At 39.1% G+C, this 19,877-nt stretch overlaps 1 protein-coding gene across 1 annotated transcript in view; it reads left to right on the forward strand.

Moving 5' to 3' along the window:
* Positions 1–17,998, forward strand: part of IQGAP2 (IQ motif containing GTPase activating protein 2) — a 316,353-nt gene extending 298,355 nt beyond the window's left edge. The window contains exons 31-36 of the mRNA XM_064376064.1: positions 1,956–2,043; positions 5,309–5,521; positions 7,894–8,054; positions 10,755–10,892; positions 12,197–12,305; positions 17,057–17,998. Coding sequence (XP_064232134.1) covers positions 1,956–2,043; positions 5,309–5,521; positions 7,894–8,054; positions 10,755–10,892; positions 12,197–12,305; positions 17,057–17,170 — 823 coding nt within the window. The 3' untranslated portion in view covers positions 17,171–17,998. The remainder of the gene's footprint in view (positions 1–1,955; positions 2,044–5,308; positions 5,522–7,893; positions 8,055–10,754; positions 10,893–12,196; positions 12,306–17,056) is intronic.
* The last annotated feature ends 1,879 nt before the right edge of the window (positions 17,999–19,877 follow it).

Genomic DNA, 19,877 nt, shown 5'->3' on the forward strand with positions numbered 1-19,877 from the left:
CTGTAAATCCCCAGCAGCAAAGGGTCATGGGGCCAGAGGAAATGGTCCTCCAAAGGCTAGGGGGAAGGGAGGAAAGGAAGACACATTGTGATTGTTCTTTTCCCACAGACTTCTGATAAATAGAAAATGAGAAAAATTATGTTTACAAATGGTTTATTGGATGTTATCCTATTTTCAAAAGTAATATATTTGTAATTAACTTGGAGGGTTTCCTTTGTCATTTGGGAGTAGTTGCCCATATGCTTCAAAATGTGAAAATTTGGCAAGGCATAGTGGCTCACGCCTGTAATCCCAGCACTTTGGGAGGCCGAGACAGGAGGATCACTTGAGGTCAGGAGTTCAAGACCAGCCTGGCCAACATGGTGAAACCCCATCTCTACTAAAAATACAAAAATTAGCCTGGTGTGGTGGTATGTGCCTATAATCCCAGCTACTCAGGAGACTGAGGCAGGAGAATCGTTTGAACCCGGGAGTCAGAGGTTGCAGTGAGCCAAGGTCGCACCACTGCATTCCAGCCTGGGCAACAGAGAGAGACTCCATCTTAAAAAAAAAAAAAATTGAAAATTTTATGTTCATTTCTAAATTTTATGTTATGTGAACATTTCCTGCTAGAGTTTAGGAAGAAAAATTAGTCATTCAGTGATATCATGCAATGGCTTTGAAAGAACTAAAGTTAAATGCAGTAATGGGACTACAGTAAAAGTAAAACTTCAGACATTGATTAGACCAGTGTATGTATAATTTAAACAAAGTTTTGTCTGCGCTTCCTTTTTTCTTTTCTGTTTATTTATTTATGAAATGGAGTCTTACTCTGTCCCCCAGGCTGGAGTGCAGTGGCAAGATTTCAGCTTACTGCAACTTCTGCCTCCTAGGTTTAAGCAATTCTCACGCCTCAGCCTCCTGAGCATCTGGAATTACAGGCACGTGTCACCATGCCCAGCTAATTTTTGTATTCGTAGTAGAGACGGGGTTTCACCATGTTGGCCAGGCTGCTCTGGAACTCCTGACCTCAGGTGATCCACCCGCCTCAGCCTCCCAGAGTTCTGCGATTACAAGAGTGAGCCATCGCACCCGGCCCTTTTTTTTCTTTTTAGAAAGAAAGCCATTTCCAATAATACTGTTTCCACCTTATGTAAAAGTGAGCAAACTTCACCATTTAGCTTTTATGTTAAAACCTTTTTACATAAGTACATAACCTGATCCCTCACTAGGAAGGGGTGGCCAATGCCATAAAGAACACCTATGAAAAAACATACGGTTTTCATACTTTCAGAAGAATTTTCCAGCTCTTTACTGTTTACTGAGAAGCTCTTCTATTCTCTTCCACCTGAAGGTGAGGACCTAACACTATTTGTAAGTTGCTCAGGCCCTTGAACACCATCCTCCAAGCTGCTATGTCAGCTGACAGCCCAAGCCTCCACAGCCCACAATGGATTTTTGCTCCCACTGGTCTTCAAACTCTTTCATAACTTTCTGATAGCAGGAAAGGCAACAGTTGGTCTGGCTCCTAAATGCTTATGAGGTATGAAACTGGCTCAGACGTCTAAGTCCTGTTAAAGTCAGGAAAGGAGAATATTAGATATCATTCCTGCACTCTGCAATGGCAGGCCATATCAGCAGGACTTGTTCCTCCTGCCCACCAAAAAGTAGTCTCCGTCCAAAAAAGAAGGAAAAGAATTTAAAGAAGAAATCTTGTGACACACTCGTGCCCATGATACTGACAGTATAATCCTGCAGCATCAAGCACATACAGCCCAGACTTTGATTATCAAGCATTCATAAACTTTCAGGAGCCTTACAGCAGACCTGCTGAATATCTGCAGGAATGTTTTATTGTAAGATACTGTCCTTGAAGCTTCAGTATTGTATGTGTTTGTGCACTCTCTTAGGAGAAGCAGATTTTTGTGCATAAGGACTACTGTCTGAAAGTCTGTCTCTTTCTCTGTTTTGTTAAGGACCAAAAAGCTGATAATTGATGTGATCCGGAACCAGCCTGGGAACACACTGGCAGAAATCTTAGAGACACCAGCAACTGCGCAACAGGTAATTTGTCTTTATGTGTAAAATAATAATAGACAGGTGTTGGTTTCCTTAATAAATCTTTATGCCAAATGTTTATTATCTCAGAGAAATTGTATCTGACATGGTCCAGAAGTAAAGAATTTTATCTATCACTGTAGTGGACTGAGTTCAGCTATATAAACCTGTATAAAGTATCAATGGGAATGAAAAAGAAAATATGGCACCAAATTCATGCCAAATATGCTTTTGCATTTAACTAGGAAGATAGTTCTGGGTTTTTCAAAGCCTGGAAATGTTCATCATAAACTTTATCACATAGTAGATGGGCAGATAAGTCAGTTGAGAGAGTTCTAGCTGACAGTATATTGAAAAATACCTTTCACTTTTTTTTCTTTTTTTCTTTTTTCTTTTTTTTTTTTTTTTTTTTTGGTGCTGTTACAAAGGCATTCAGTTTATTCTCATCAGTATCACTGATATTCTCATGGTTCACATTTGCCAACGCTATTCCTCTCCTTACAGTAGTTAAATGTGCCATCTCATGTGGGGACCCAGGGAGAAGTAAGGGCTCAGCCCAGGGTGGGGAGGGCACTGGCACTTCACATGGACAAGGTGGGCAGCCTGTCCTGTGTGAAAGAGGTGTGGGCGAGTGGGCAGCCAGGGAAGGGGAGTTGGCAGGGGAGGACCCTACAGTCGTTCTTCTCTGGTGGTCAGTGATTCTCCATTCAGATTCCTTCCTGGCTTCCCTGGGGTGGGAGAACCATGCAGCTCAGGACAGGGCAGGGGAGGAAGAGAAAGAAAAAGCAGCAGGCCACCCAGGGGGAGGGGTGGGGATGAATGGCAAGGCAAGTGGGGGACAGAGGTGGCTCCTGGGGTAAAACACAATCCTGTCTTTGGTTCTCCTGGTGAGGAGTTTCCTCCCCTGCACCCCCTGCCTGGCCCTTCTTCCTCCCCCCACCCCCAGACCCACACACAGTCCCAGGAGCCAGGAGACACCTCCTGGGGTCCCTGAAGCAAGTGGACTCTCTCACCCAAGCCAGTGCCACAGGGGCTCAAGGAGGGACACCTGAAAAAAAGGCAGGGGCAGGCAGGGGCCTACCCAGGACAAGGGGGTGGGGTAGAGAAGACCCCAGGCCCAGGAGCTGCCCCCACCACCACCACCCCAACTAAGGTTTAGAAGTGGGAGCACCTGCTTCCTTTTGGGGGATCTGGCTAGAGCCCTGGCCCACCCCTCAGCCTCCACTGGACCCAGCCAATTGCCAAGTGACCAGGGCTTATGCTTTGGGCTCGATGCTGGGGTGGGAACCTTTCACGTTTTATGTATTTACTAACTTGAAATGAAGAAGCATCTCACACGTTAAAGATGTTTTCCAAATGCTTCAGAAGCACATGTTGAGTCCACTGAAGCACACAGCATCATTATGTTAGTGTAAGTAAGGTTTCACAACAATCTTGCCTTTAGCTTTTTATTAACATCTTTGAAAATGTGTCATTGTTCATCCTAAAATATATTCAAGGTTGTTAATTTTAGTACTAATAATTGCCACTCCCAAAACAAAAGTTAATTATTTAATTAATTACTTATTAGCAGAGCTAATTTTCCTGGATCATTCTTAATTTAATTGATTGCCAAGGAATCCTTTTAATGGTTTTTAATATAAAAAAGGCTGGGCACAGTGGCTCACACCTGTAATCCCAGCACTTTGGGAGGCTGAGGCAGGCAGATCATGAGGTCAAGAGATTGAGACCATCCTGGCCAACATGGCGAAATCCCATATCTACTAAAAATACAAAAATTAGCTGGGCATGGTGGCGTGCACCTGTAGTCCCAGCTACTCAGGAGGCTGAGGCAGGAGAATTGCTTGAACCTGGGCGGTGGAGGTTGCAGTGAGCCAAGATCGCACCACTCCACTCCAGCCTGGCACCTGGCGACAGAGTGAGACTCTATCTCAAAAAATATATATATTATATATAAGGCTGGGCATGGTGGCTCACGTCTGTAATCCCAGTACTTTGGGAGGCTGAGATGTATAGATCACTTGAGCCCAAGAGTTCCACACCAGCCTGGGCAACACAGTGAGACCCCCACCTCTAATTTTTAAAATGTTTTAATAAAAATGTAAAAACTTCAAATCACATGCTTGTTAATGTGTGAATATGTTTTAAACAATGTGGGTAGAATATTTACTAGGTTAGTGTAAAAGACTTTTACTGCTATTTTTCATTTTTCCCTAAATGTGTCATGAATAAGTGACCAAGAACACAGACTTCTGAGATCAAGATACCTCTGCACCTCCTGGGTGTGCAACTCTGGGCACTTAGAAACATTTCTGTGCCACAGTTTTCTCAACTGTAAAATGGGAATAGTAATAGTACCCAGTTCACAGGCAGGATTAAGTGAGTTAAAACATGTTAAGCGGGTACATTCGTATCTGCGCACATTCAGTGCTCAACAATATTGGATGCTGCTTTTGTTATTTACTGCTAACCTGGTAATAATATTCCTGTGCCCATTGTGTTGACCTGTATGTCCTATGTCTAACATTGCTGTGCCTAACTAATAGTCATTTCCTTACTTCGACTTCATCTATTGGGTCAGTCAATTGTCTAGTATGATAAAATGGGAAGATCAGTAGTCTCTTTTTATTACTGTTTCCTTGAACCAGCTATCCAAATAGTATTCTATTCATTCATTCATTCATTCATTTACTCGTTGTTTGGGAACTTACGATGTGCTAGAATATTCATATTCCTTTTGGCTCAAAGAAACTTTGCAGGTTTTTGAGAGTTGCTGGTTTGTGATTCCCTTATAAGAATAAAGCTTTATGACTGCCTTACTGTTGGTTTCGTTTAGGACTCTCCATAAACATGGCTGATGTGTGAGAATATAGTTGGTGTTCTGAACATTCAGGGTTCTCGTAGCCACATTTCAATAGATAATCTAGTTTAGTTTCCTCAGATAGACTGTCCAGGAATTGAAATCCTTTTATCTGGGGAATTACAAAGTAGCAGTTACCCATTAAAATATGTCCATTACTATGGCGATTTGTCACCTTGGCAACAAAGTAGCTATTTATAATTTTTCCCAAATAAGGCTTGCTATCAAAAAGATGAAGTAATTCCTTTCAAAGACCTACTTCAAAACTCAGGAAGAACATGCTCTGGTTCTAGTCTTGGAACTTTGGCTGGAGGACTTCTTTCATGTTGACATTAACTTATATTGTGCAGCTTCTGAAATGTGAGCTTAGGGGATCAGAGAAAAATCAGCATCTTGATATTCTCTTTTCAGGAGGTAGATCATGCCTCGGACATGGTGAGCCGCGCAAGGATAGATTCCAGGACTCCAGAAGAAATGAAGCATAGCCAGTCTATGATTGAAGATGCACAGCTGCCTCTTGAGCAGAAGAAGAGGAAAATCCAGAGGAATCTTCGGACATTGGAACAGACTGGACACGTGTCATCCAAAAATAAATACCAAGACATTCTCAATGAGATTGCCAAGGTTTTTGGAAACAGTATTCTTTCTTCCTCACTTAGCAGGCATTTGCTAATCATCATTCAAGTGCTGGGCACTCTGTGAGGTAGCATGAGGGATTCACAGTTGCATATGCTGTGGTTCATGCAGTCTTTAATGTTACAGATTTTTTAAGTTTCAAAGCAGTTGATGACTTTTAAGAGAAAATAATCACAACATTTTCAAGTCATTAAGAGAGTTGAAACAAATCAGAAATACTCAAAAATGTACTTGACAATGTTGGTCTATACCTTTAAGCTAGTTTTTAAAATAACTCTTGGAAGAGTTTTCTCCTGAGATATTAGTTGTCATATAGCTCAGTTGCTCTTAGAACCTGCCAATGAGATGGAATTCTGTGTCCCTGAGAATTTGTTTTTAAGCAGTTTAGCCTAAATGCCATTCAAGCGATTCTCTGTTAAAGGTTCTGTTTTCTTATCCCATATTTTTACACTTGAGAAACTTCCTGAGCAAAGGATCTCAACTTAGTGCAATGAAACATCACAGGAAGTGGCTGAGATCTGTTTGTCAAGGATAAGGAAGTATATATTTGGGTTAGAAGGCTATTTCATTCTTTTTATTCAAATGTGCAAATTAATACAGATCTAGAGGTTAAAGGCAGTTAAATGACCAGAAAAAAAATAAATTTTCTTACCTTCTGGAAGGGAAACTCACTCAGCTTTGTTACTCTATAGAAAGTTATGTTCAATTCTAGCAGTAGGCTTATTCCTTCTAGCCCAAGTGACTCAAGGGAAATAGCATGTCTTTCTTTAGGTTTGGGGTAGAAATATTTCTCTTTGGGAATATGGGGTAGAGAAATATATGCTTTTGCTTTAAAAAAGAAAAAGGCTATCATGAAGGCATGATATTCTATTTAATGAAGATTATATGAAGAATTTCTATTTAATGAAGAATTCTATTTAACAAAGAATATTCTATTCTAAATATTCTATTTAATGAAGAATTTTTACTTAAAGGCTTGGGAAAGTTGTGGGGGGAGTGTATCTGTATGTGGGTATTTCTTTGAATTCCTAGGGGAATGATTTTTAATTTGTCTAAAAAAGCAAAATAATATTAAACAGGCACCATTTTCTTAAGTCAAACATTTTAATAACTTACCAATTAGAATTACCAAAAAAAAACTTACCTGCAAGTTTAAATTTAGCATAGTTCTTGTAAGCTATAAGCAGCTTATGCAACTTAATGTTCTAGGAATTCTATTTAAATCCAAGTAATAGTTATCAGTGTTGAATCTTTTCACTCCATCTTGACAGCCCAGTGTTTTTTTCAAACCTTGAGAAATATTTGTCAGACGAAAAAGTTTGTTCATTTCTTATTTCAAAAATGAATTCAACAATTAAATGTAAATCTTTTTAGTTTAAAGTACTATTCAAAGAGGAATATTCAAAATAGTCTGAAGAGGCTGGGCACAATGGCTCATCCCTATAATCCCAGCACTTTGGGAGGCCAAGGCGGGGGGATCACTTGAGGTCAGCAGTTCAAGACCAGCCTGGCCAATATGGTGAGACCTCATCTCGACTAAAAATACAAAAATTAGCCAGGCATGGTGGCACAGGCCTGCAGCCCCAGCTACTCAGGAGGCTGAGGCAGGAGAATCACTTGAGCCTGGAAGCATAGGTTGCAGAGATCAGGCCACTATACTCTAGCCTGGGTGACAGAATGAGACTCCGTCTCAAAAAACAAAAAAACAGTCTGAAGAAATTGCATTTCTGCTGCTTTGTGCCCCTTTTAAAACACAATTTTTCACCGGGCACAGTGGCTCATGCCTGTAATCCTAGCATTTTGGGAGGCCAAGGCGGGTGGATCACCTGAGGTCGGGAGTTCGAGACCAGCCTGACCAACATGGAGAAACCCCGTTTCTACTGAAAATACAAAAATTAGCTGGGTGTGGTAGCAGATGCCTGTAATCCCAATTACTTGGGAGGGCTGAGGCAGGAGAATCGGTTGAACTCAGGAGGTGGAGGTTGTGGTGAGCTGAGATCATGCCATTGCGCTCCAGCCAGGGCAACAAGAGCGAAACTCTGTCTCAAAAAAAAAAAAAAAAACAGTTTTTCCTTAGACTAAATGTGTGATTATTCTAAAATAACTTTTTTGCTTTTCCATCAAGAGAAAAATTAACATTAACAAGTCTCTTAACGTGAAATATGTACACTTTTCAGTTCTGAAGTAAAAAACGGATAGGAACCCTGTGGTGTTGAGAGTAAAATAAAGTACCTGAGATAAGCTACCAGTCAAGTTACAAATGGCAACTTACTATTACTTGATATTCTTCTTGTCCCAAACTGGCAAAATCATAAAGCAAACTTCTGCTTAAATATGATAGCCCTTACTTGTTGTTTTAGGATATTCGAAATCAAAGAATCTATCGTAAGCTTCGAAAAGCTGAATTGGCGAAACTTCAGCAGACCCTGAATGCACTGAACAAGAAGGCAGCATTTTATGAAGAGCAAATCAATTATTATGACACCTACATAAAGACTTGTTTAGACAACTTAAAGAGAAAGTAAGTTAAAATCACGTCATGTTCCTTTGTAATGTCATGATTTATATGAGATGTCAATTCTGCATTTTTAGTCTGTTGGGTTGGGTTTGGAAGAAAATTTTTTGCTGTCTTATAACCAAAAACTAGTCTCAGTTTTATTATTTGTCACTTCGAACTAAGAAGTCAGGAGTAAATGAAAGCTTTTCAGTTCCCCACCAGCACTGGAATTAAAGTGGCTTACCTGTTGTATATTAAGCAAATAGCATTAGTAGTTGGGGAAGCACTTTTCATTATTTCTTTTGTCTTTTTTAGTCAAAGATTTTTTAAAATGGTATTATTTTTAAAATCTCTTTTTTTTGGAATATATTTTATATAATTGATAATGCCAGATATTTACTAATTACACAGAGCAGCTGAATGTTTTTAAATTGTTTAATGGTTTTAAAAAATTATTATTGACACAACTGTCAAAATTTGGCAGCTGTCTATTATCCATTAGCATAAGTATTATAGATTTTTATATACAGTATAAACATTTTTAATGAATATCCTTTGCTTAGTAATTATTCTTATTAGACTATGATCAATGCTAGTTAAATTTTGATTACCTATTTAAATATGCAGCAATATTTTTATATAATCCTTATCAAATTGGCAGGAGGAAATGGTACTGTATGGAAAAATCTGTTGCATTAATCATAGATCTTTTAAATTGTATTGCAAATTGACTATAATTTTATGTATTCATGAGGTACAAGGTGATGTTATCATTTATTATTACAATGTTGAATAATTAATTAACATATTCATCACCTCAACTACTTAGTTTTTGTGATGAGAACACCTGAAATTGACTCCTAGCAGTTTTCAAATGTACAATACACTATTATTAGTTATATTCACCTCACTGTGCAATAGATTCCAAAAAAAAAAAAAAACGGATTCCTCCTAAGATTTCGTGTCCTTTGACCATCCTCTCCCGATTTCCCCTACCCTCCAGCCTCTGTAACCACCATTCTATTCTGCTTCTATAAGTTCAACTTTTTTAGATTCTACAAATAAGTGAGAACATGTGGTATTTGCCTTTCTGTGCCTGGCCTATTTCACTTAGTATAATGTCCTCCAATTCTATCCACATTGCCCCAAATGACAGAATTTCTTTGTTTTAAGGCTGAATAGTATTCCTCTGTGTATATATATACGACATTTTCTTTACCCATTCATCTGTTAGTAGATTCTTGGGTTGACTTCATAACTTCGCTATTGTGTGAGTAGTGCTGCAACGAACATTGGAGTGCAGACAACTCTTTGACAAACTGGTTTCACATCTTGGACTAAACACCCAGTTGGATTGCTGAAATCACAGAAGATTTGATAAAGGGATGTAACCACATTTAATTTGCTTCGGGCCTCTCTCTCTCTCTACACACACACACACACACACACACACATATATGTATATATATACACACACACAGAGTAGACTAAATATGTATACACACACTATATAATGTGCACATACATTTACAATTATACAGTATGCTAAATATATACATTATATACTATATAGTGTATATATACTATACACTAAATATATATAAATAGGAAGGAATGAAAAATATATATCCTATCTATTTATATGGTGTATATATTTTATATAAATTTATTTATATATAATTTATTTTTACACAATTTATATATTTAATTTAATATATATTTATATATAATTTATATATTTATATGGTGTATATATTCTTCCTTCTGCAAGGAAGAAGTTGTTCAAGCTTATCTTCAGTAGAAACGAGGTTGTTAGGGATTTACTTTAAGGCATTGTACACAAAATCCACAGTAGGACGATTTGGATTTGGGTTCTCATTCTCTCTTATGTTGTGTAATCTTCAGCCCAGTTCAGTGAACTTTGAGCCTCAGTTTTCTCATCTTTTAGGTGGAATTAAGAGTACCAGCCTTGCCAGCTTGGCTGACATGGTGAAACTCCTTCTCTACTAAAAATACAAAAATTAGCCAGGTGTGGTGGCATGTGCCTGTAATCCCAGCTAGAGGTTGAGGCAGGAGAATCACTTGAATCCGGGAGGCAGAGGTTGCAGCCAGGATCATGCCACTGCACTCGAGACTGGGCAACAGAACAAGACTCCGTTTCAAAAAAAATCTCTCCCCCCTGAAAAACAAACAGTACCAGACTCACAAGTATGGTTATGAGAGCTACATGATATACTATATAGTTAAAGCATTTATTAATTTCAAAGCACTATGGAAATGTGAATTTTGGAAATGTGAGGTAATATTTATAAGGCACTTAGAACAATGCTGGCCACATAGTGTTTGTTAAATAGATTAAAACAGTCCTAGTAATATCTTTATGTAGGAATACACAGTTCATGTTATTGCACCAAAGCTACTTCTGAAATGACTAAATATAGCCACTTAGTTCAATATGCCTGAGAAAATAGAGTGTAAGTTTTATTAAAAATGTTAGTCTGTAATGCAAACTTCAGTCACGGGAAATCCTTTTCCCCTCAAACAGTTTAGTAGTGAAGTTCTACTCTATGGACAAAATTACCTACTATCACAAAATAAAAAGGTGTACATTCAGTGCTCTGAGGCCCAGGTATGAACAGCAGTGTCATTCTGGGTATGGTAATTGCACTGCCAGAGGCATCTGTATTTGCCATCCTAACAACTGGTTTTTTCTTATTTTGTCAGAAATGCTCGGAGATCAATTAAACTAGATGGAAAAGGAGAACCCAAAGGGGCAAAGAGAGCGAAGCCAGTGAAGTACACTGCAGCAAAACTGCATGAGAAGGGTGTCCTTCTAGGGATAGATGATCTTCAAACAAACCAGTAAGTGTGACCTGGAATCTGCACAGAACACACACGCCATTTGATTTCTTGTGCCCTTGGAGAGAGCTCCATTTGGTCGAGCAAGGCTTAACCTTGATTACTGATGGGTGACAAGGGAAGAATACACAAATTCTCATGGCTCCTCTTCCCTTGGCCTCAGCATCTGGTGCTGTCGATCATATGTAGTGTTGATCAGTGGTTGTCTTTCCCGTGGCTTGTCCAGTGTGTTTGGATTTGTGAACCTCCAGAACTGAGTCATAGCAATGAGAATAAAAGGCTGTCCTTTGGTCTTGATGGATGAATTATCTACCATCACAAAACAGCACCTCTCCAATTTAAAATAGACCGTGCCAACCCCTGGGTCAGAGCCATTTCCAAAGCATGCTGTGAATGTGCATATTCAATGTGGTGGAGAAAACAAACCACCTTCATGGCCCCACATCAGGCACCATGTGCTGCCTCATTTTAAAGGGATCATAAGCCCAGTGCTCCATCACTCCCTTGTCCTAAAATCTCAAGGGAAGCCAGACTCACTGGCATTTGCCTCTTCTTTAACTCTTGCCTTCCTTTGAAGCCTGGCTTCTGTTTATCCCATGAAACCTCTTGACAACACCAATTCAGAAGAAAGTGCTTCTTCTTCTTTTGAAGTTTCTTTTTTTTTTTTATTTGAGGTGTAGTCTCGCTCTGTCACCCAGGTTGGAGTGCAGTTGGCATGACCTCAGCTCACTGTAACCTTTGCCTCCCAGGTTCAAGCAACCTCCTGCCTCAGCCTCCCGAGTAGCTGGGATTACATGGCACCTGCCACCATGCCTGGCTAATTGTTGTATTTTTAGTAGCATCGGGGTTTCATCATGTGGCTAAGCTGATCTCGAACTCCTGACCTCAAGTGATCCACCTGCCTCAGCCTCCCAAAGTGCTGGGATTATAGGCATGAGCCACCATGCCCAGCCTGAAGTCTCTATAAAAGTCACCATTTGAAATACTCATTTGGCTATAGATCAGTAACATTCATGTTCTGTGACTCACATATTTTCAACTATCTTATGTTCCTTAAGAGACGGACCATATCTTCTATTTCTTATGTCAGAACTTTGTGACCTACAGATCTCAACGACAGCCATCAAACCTAGTGCTTGGAGAGCAGAATTGGGGGAAAGATGATGTGAGGTTTTTGGTGACTTCCTTAGAATTTTCTTAACAAGCCATTCACTAAAAATGATTATTTGGGATTCCATTAATTTGTTGCAGTGTTAAGCACATCTGTATTTGTAATTTCACATATATGAATGTTCCTTTCTTCACAGGTTTAAGAATGTTACATTTGATATTATATCTACTGAAGATGTAGGCATTTTCGACGTAAGATCAAAATTCCTTGGTGTTGAGATGGAAAAGGTGCAACTCAATATTCAGGTAAGCTGCTGGGATTTCTTTATCCACATTAATGATAAATTTTATATGTGGATCATACATTGCTATCCTGGCTCTCCCTCTTCATGAACAATAAAGTTTAACAGAAGACCAGTGCCAGCCTTATTTGCCAATATTTGTTAAGTGTTGATGATGTTTAAAAGCTGTGACTTTTCAAATGATTGCAAATTAACATGCTTCTAGCTGGCAAACCATAGTAGTCAGTTTCTCTAAGCCATGTTTCCTGTTTAAAGCTTAGACAAAAGAGTATAAGTATTCAGAGCCTATTAAATACATGCTACAAATTTTCCTTTTATTGGAAACTTGTGTTTCTTTCTAAGACTATGTATGCCAAAGACTGCAACTTTCATGATCTCATTTCTCCCTCTTTCCTAGAATGGGTTTTCTTTTTTGTGGAGGAAGGGTGTGGGGGTGGGGCATTGAGACAACCCTGTCGCCCAGGCTGGAATGCAGTGGAACAGTCATGGTTCACTGCTGCAGCCTCAACCTCCTGGGCTTAAGCGATTCTTCTGCTTCAGTCTCTCAAGTAGCTGGGACTACAGGCATGCACCACCACATCTGGCTAATTTTTGTATTTTTTGTAGAGACATGGTTTCACCGTGTTGCCCAGGATGGTCTTAGATTCCTGGGCTCAAGTGATCTGCCTGCCTCAGCCTCCAAAAGTGCTGGGATTACAAGTATTAGCCACCACACCTGGCCCCTAGAATAGTTTTTAGGTCAGTTTATTAAATCTATTTGTTAAATGTTTGGGATCACAGGAATGAAAGGCATTATGCAAAACAGATATCTATAAATAATAGAAAAACTATGTTTGCAATATGAATTATCATTATTTTCTCATAAGAGCCACATTTAAGCCAAGTACACATAAATGAAAACTGAGAAATCCAATTTCTGTGAAAAAAGGAAAAAAAAAGAAGGCAGTGCAAACAAATGTTCATCTACCCCCAACTTCTTAATCTTTAGCACAAAATCAATTTAAAGAAGTAATTGAATTTTTCTTTTTTGATGTAACACTTTTTAAATGGAAATAACATCTATTTACCTGGGCCCCAACCTACTTATAAAATGGTTTCCAGGTATTCTGCCTATGTTTACATGAATCATCTCACTAAGACCCTGAAAGTGATGTGAATTCTGGCCTCACTGTCTGCTCAGCCCATGGCTCCATGCGCTGGAATTACCTCCCCATCATGGGAGCATATGCCAGAGCCCTTCTTTTCTGGCAGCACTTGTAATTTTAAAAAGAAAAATGGAGCTGAATGGGTTTGATAAGAACATTGAGATAATGGAGTAAATTAGAATTCCAAGATAAGATGAAAGCTGTTATGTAATTATGGAAAGCATAATTAAGTAAACAGTATTGTTTTCTAACTTACTTTAAATGTCACTAAATGTATCCATTTAACAATTTAGCTAATTAGGGTCTTCAGTTACCTTGTGTAACAGATAAATACAGGAAGAGAAAAGAAAGTGCTTGTGGTGATACCCTTTAGTTAGTGATTCCTCTATAGAAATAGTAAAAGACATATTATGTATTACCAAGAAGGAAATGATACAGGGCCAGTCAATCTCAACTGGACCGATGAGTCACAGATGACCAGGAGACACCTTATATTGTGTTTAGAGAGAAAGCAGGAATTCCATAAGACTTCATACTGGGACAAAAACCAAGCTTCACTCGTTCCTCTGTTAAGGATTTTGTATACGGTAAGATTAGCTGTTCACACCATTCATTTATACACATAATGGATTGTGAGATGTTAATCCTTAGCTATATGCAGGTGACTAATATGTCTTGGATTGTTCAAGTCAGTAGGACATAATCAGAACTGGCTACATCATTAGCAGGGCTCAGAGCAAAATAAAAATGTAGCACCCTGTTTTTAAAATTATTAGGGATTTTAGGATGATGACAGAAGAGAATAAAACCACAGGAGGAATGGGTCCCTGTGCAGCTGCACAGATTGCACATCCACGGAGACGGCCCTGCATTTGATAGCTGTCAGATGTAAAGGCAGACTTCTATTTAGATAGGCAGCTTTCAGTCAACTGCTTGAATGTGTAAATTGCCAAGGAGAAATGTGATGGCCAAGTCTTTACTGTGAGTAAAGGACCAGGAACAGGACTAACGTTTGAAAGGACTAAGGAAAGTCCCTTCTAACATTACAGCTCTATATCACTTGGTTGTCTTCCACCCATTCTCCCTTCAGTTCCTGAAGAAAACTGTAGGATAGAATTATAGCCTGTAACTATAGGTCTTATATGTAACAGGAAGGTATGACTTATGTGATACATGTTCTGCTTATAAAAATAATGTCAGGTATTTATCAGGTGCTGCAGGGTGGGCCTTCTTCCTCTCCTAGAAGAAGAACTGAGGTTCAAGAAAGCTAATTATGGAAGAGGCAGCTGGGATCCAAGTTCTTCATCACTCTAGTCCACTGCCTGTCTCAAAGGATTCCAGTAGATCCTGCAAGACAAGAGTAGCTTACAAAGGGTTTGCATATACCTTAATCTCACATCTCATTCCCAGTAGCACCCCTGTGAAATTGGCAGTATTATCCCCAATTTACACACAAGGAAACAGAACTTCAGAGAAGTTATGTCATGTTGCAAGGTCTTAAGATAGCAAATGGCAGAGCTATAACTAAGGTCTGCTTTTCAAATTATGAGTGCAGCCATGTTTTCTCTGCTCCCTACTTTGGGGACCCAGCTACTTCCCCTACATATGTCTTTTCAATCTAACTCTATTGGTTTAATTCTTTTCCAAGAGACTTTGTTTAACAGATGTTGCATTTCCCAGAGGAAAAGTGAATCTCCTCTACACTCTAAATAGCTAAAAGCATTATTGATGAAAGGACTTCAATTCCCTATAGAATTTTAGTTCTAGAAGCATATCTGAATAATGTAGGGATTTACTTGAGTGGAGTTAGAGGTAATTGAGGAAGTGGAGGAGGAAGCTGTCAAGAGTCAAAGCTCTCTCAAAGATGACTCCAACTTACATAGTTGACTTGCGAGAAACAAAAAAATGAGACCTAGATATTGTGCTAGGACAGTTCAAGAATGGTATCTTCCATTAGGAAAGGCTTCCTGTACTTGTATTACTATGAAATGTTACAGCTTAGTTTCATGCACATGGCAGTGTGACCCAGTTACTTATTTCTAAAAGAGAGTTGATTTCCTTTGTTTATAAGCTGGCAGTGAAAAACAGAATGATAGTCAAGTTAAGAATGAGGGTGTGTTCTCAGTACAGAAACAGAAGTAGTCTAGATCAAGAAGTACAGACCACTGCTTAGTACAATGGTCCCCAAACTTTGGTCACACAACTTCATCAGGAAATAGTATGAGCACTTTTCTCCCTATATACATACTTATTTGTAAAGTATACATGCTCCTGCTGTTGTACTCTAAAATGTGCTTTATAAAATATATACAAAAATTAAATGTCCAAAAAATGAGAAAAAATAAATAGAAATAGGAGTTCTAATATTCTTTTTGCCTCTTCAGGGAATTTTCTTGCTCACTTCACTTTAGAAAACACTGCTTTTTATGTTTATTTTTTTGGATTTTTTTTTTTTTTTTTTTTTTTTGAGACAGAGTCTTTCTCAGTTGCCGAGGCTAGAGTGCAGTGACGCAATCTCGGCTTACTGCAACCTCCACCTCCCAGGTTCCAGCAAGCCTCCTGAGTAGCTGGGATTATAGTGTGCAACACCACACCCAGCTAATTTTTGTGTTTTTAGTAGAGATAGGGTTTTGCCATGTTGGCCACGCTGGTCTCACTCTCCTGACCTCAAAGTGATCTGCCCACCTCAGCCTCTCAAACTCCTGGGATTACAGGAATGAGCCACCACATGCAGCCAGAAAACACTGCTTTCTAAAGAATATGCATCTAAGCTGGGTACACTGGCTCACGCCTGTAATCCCAGCACTTTGGGAGGCCGAAGCAGGTGAATCACGAGGTCAGGAGTTTAAGACCAGCCTGGCCAAAATTGTGAAACCCTGTCTCTGCTAAAAATACAAAGATTAGCCAGGCTCGGTGGTGGGCGTCTATAATCCCAGCTACCTGGGAGGCTGAGGCAGGAGCATCACTTGAATCCGGGAGGCAGAGGTTGCAGTGAGCCGAGATGGGGCCACTGCACTCTATCCTGGGTAACAGAGCAAGACTCAGTCTCAAAAAAAAAAAAAAAAAAAAAAGGAATATGCATCTAGCCAGAACTTTGTGTTTTAAAATTTTCAATTAAAAATTGAAGTTATAATTATATATCTGACATTAACTTAATGATCATCATTTTCTTTCATACGGCCCTTATCAATTCTAAAAAACTATTTTCTTTCATTAAAGTTACAATCACTTGGGAATTTATTAAAATGCAAACTAATGGGTCCCACCAGAGAGCTACAAAATCAGAAATTCCTGGGGGAGGAGCCCAGGCAGCCTTTATTTTAACTAGCCTGTGTTTTAAACCAGATGATTCTGATGTACATTAAAGTTTTAGAACCCCCATGTATGGCATGGTGCCGTGGCATGCGCCTGTAGTCCTGGCTACTCAGGATGCTGAGGTGGAAAGATCGATTAAGCCAAGAGTTTGAGGCCAACCTGGGCAACATAGTTAGCCCCCATCTAGGTGATTAGGTCAATTGAATCTGCCTTTTGTCAACAAATTCTTCTAATATATTTTTTAAATGCACAAAATACCAAAGCTAAGATTTAATGATGCTTTTTACAATTTCAGGATTTACTTCAGATGCAGTATGAAGGAGTAGCTGTAATGAAAATGTTTGATAAGGTTAAAGTGAATGTAAACCTTCTCATATACCTGCTGAACAAGAAATTCTATGGAAAGTGAAGTGCCTGCAGAAATGTCATGGATTCTATATCATCTGGATTAGGAGATGAATTTGTTTAATATTTTTGTTTTTAAACATGATTGAAACCACCGCTTATAAATGTGTGATTTTTTAAAATGGTCAAAACTGTTCTGAAGAATATACCCATGTGCCTTTTTGATAATTTGATACTATAATAGATTCATACATAAAATGAATTAATGTAAACACATCCACACTGTACTGTGGTATAGGTACTCTGATTTAAAACTTTGGACATCCTATGATCTGTTTTAAAGTTGGCTGGGTGGTGGTGGGGATTTAGCCGACTAGGGACAAACATGTAAACCTATTTTCCTATGAAAAAAATTTAAATGTCCCACTTGAATAATGTAATTCTTCATAGATTTCTTTTTAATCTGTGGATAAATGGAAACCTAATTATTTGTAATGAATTATTTAGACAGATAGTTCTAAGCCCTGTCTTCTAGGAGTTATCAATTTTAAGGAGAACTTTTGTGCAATTCAAAATGAAGTTTTTATAAGTAATTGAAAATAACACAATAACACTTTCTGTATAAAAGTATATATTTTATGTGATTTATTCCTACTAAATAAAAGTGCACTACTGCCTCATGTAAAGACTCTTGCACGCGGAGCCTGTAAGTGACTAAGGAACAACACGGATAGTGAGCATAGTCCCCGCCTCCACCCCTCACAATTTATTTGAATACTTCAATTGTGCCTCTCAATTTTTTGTAATGCTAAAAAATCAGTATCTAGATGGTTTTTAAATGTATTCTCTGGAAATTGTTTTATGTAAAATAAATGTTACTTAATTACATTAATTTGGCTTTTAAGTTGTCTTAATAAATCAAAGTCATTTAGTGGGTAGGGGAAGATTCTTGGTGGGGTTTCTCAGGAAATAATACACCTCTTGCTGTACTAGTTAGGGTATAGAGCAAGCTGCTGTAAAGAAAAGATACAAAACCCTGGTGGCTAAAACAAGGGATACAAGTTTGTTTTTCTCAAATTCAGCTCAAAGGTGAGCAGATCTACAAGGTAAAGAGTTACAGGTGGGTCAGTTGGCTCTGTCCTTGTTCTGATTCCCCAAGACAGATGAGGATGGGAAAGAAGTCCAGGGCAAGCCTTTTCAGTTATATATATCACTTTCACTTCCACTTACATCATATTGGCCAAAACTGAGTCACAGGGACACAGCTGGCTAAACATAATCCCTAACTAGGCAGCCATGTAGCCAGTGAATACAGAGAGGCAGAGAGGGAATTGGATATGTTATTAAAAGGAAGAAAAGGAGTGTGATTCCTGCTGACAGTTTAGCAGTCTCCACCACAATAGGAATCCAGACTCTCGGGCCAGAACCTCCCTGCCACTTTGTTCATGCCTTCAACAGGCTTTATTTTTTTCACAAATTGCAAAATATTGAGAAAGTAGATTAGTTTATGCTCTTGTGGCACAAATGAACTTTAAGACCAACAGAATTTGGAAAATTCAAATTTTAGAAAAGTAGAATCTGCTACTTTAGTGATGGTTTCAGGTTATATATGTATTTCTGACAAAGAGATGAATGGCGTAAAACAATGCTCACTATCTCAACAGTTTGTGGGTATGTATGTTTTTTAATGCATTGGCCTTAATACAGGCTTTGGTAAAAGGGATCAAATACATGGTTAAGTTTCACATTGAAAATAAACTTCCCGGCCGGGTATGGTGGCTCCTGCCTGTACTTTGGGAGACCAAGGCAGGTGGATCACTAGGTCAGGAGTTCAAGACCAACCTGACCAACCTGGTGAAACCCCATCTCTACTAAAAATGCAAAAATTAGCTGGGCGTGGTGGCACATGCCTGTAATCCCAGCTACGCAGGAGGCTGAGGCAGGAGAATAGCTTGAACCCGGGAGATGGAGGTTGCAGTGAGTTGAGATTATGCCATTGCACTCCAGCCTGGGTGACAGAGAGAGACTCTGTATTTAAAAAAATGAAAAGAAAAGAAACCTCCCTCTTGTCCTACTGCTAGCATTGGAGAGTGGGGAACAGGAGCCAGGGGCAATGTGGGGTGGGGGCCGGGTAGACTTCCTTCTTGCTCCAGGTAAGCCTTTTAGTGAAAATGTATAGAAGGAGCCAAAATTAGGGAGCCATGTTTGGAGGCAAAAGCCAGCCTTTCCCAGCATCTCTGAAAGAAGCTTGTTAACTTATTCCAACACTGAATGATACACTTGAATGTTATTCGTACGCATAAAGATACTTGCATCATGTAGATACCTTCAAGGACCGCTGTAAATGTTTTCTCTGTTGGTCAACAAAATGGGGTTATTGTTGAAGATATCACCAGTTGCTATTTGTGTGAGATCTTTAAGCAGTATGAATGAGTGGGTGACCCCAAGAAGAAGGCTCATGATGAAGGAGCAAAAACAAGAGGCCATGGGGTCATGGGTGTAGCAGACTTCAGTTTAGAGAGATTTGCTGGAGCCAAGGAAGGCCTGTGTCACTCTTAAGAGGACTAACCTATCCCTCAAGCCAGAGGACAATTCCCGATAACCCTGAGCCACTAAGGACTCCAACTTCCTCCCAGAGCCCATAAATTTTCTTACTCAATGGAAAAGATTTTTTGTTGTTTTGGTTTTTTATTTGTTTGTTTTTGCTTTTAAACACTGAGCAGTTGGAACTATAAAATTTTTGCAAAACTGACTCCTGTATTTTGATTGTT

This window comes from Aotus nancymaae, unplaced genomic scaffold (genome assembly GCF_030222135.1).
Source record: "Aotus nancymaae isolate 86718 unplaced genomic scaffold, 86718_ANA_hifiasm-v0.15.2.pri h1tg000014l, whole genome shotgun sequence".
Taxonomy (NCBI): Eukaryota; Metazoa; Chordata; class Mammalia; order Primates; family Aotidae; genus Aotus; species Aotus nancymaae.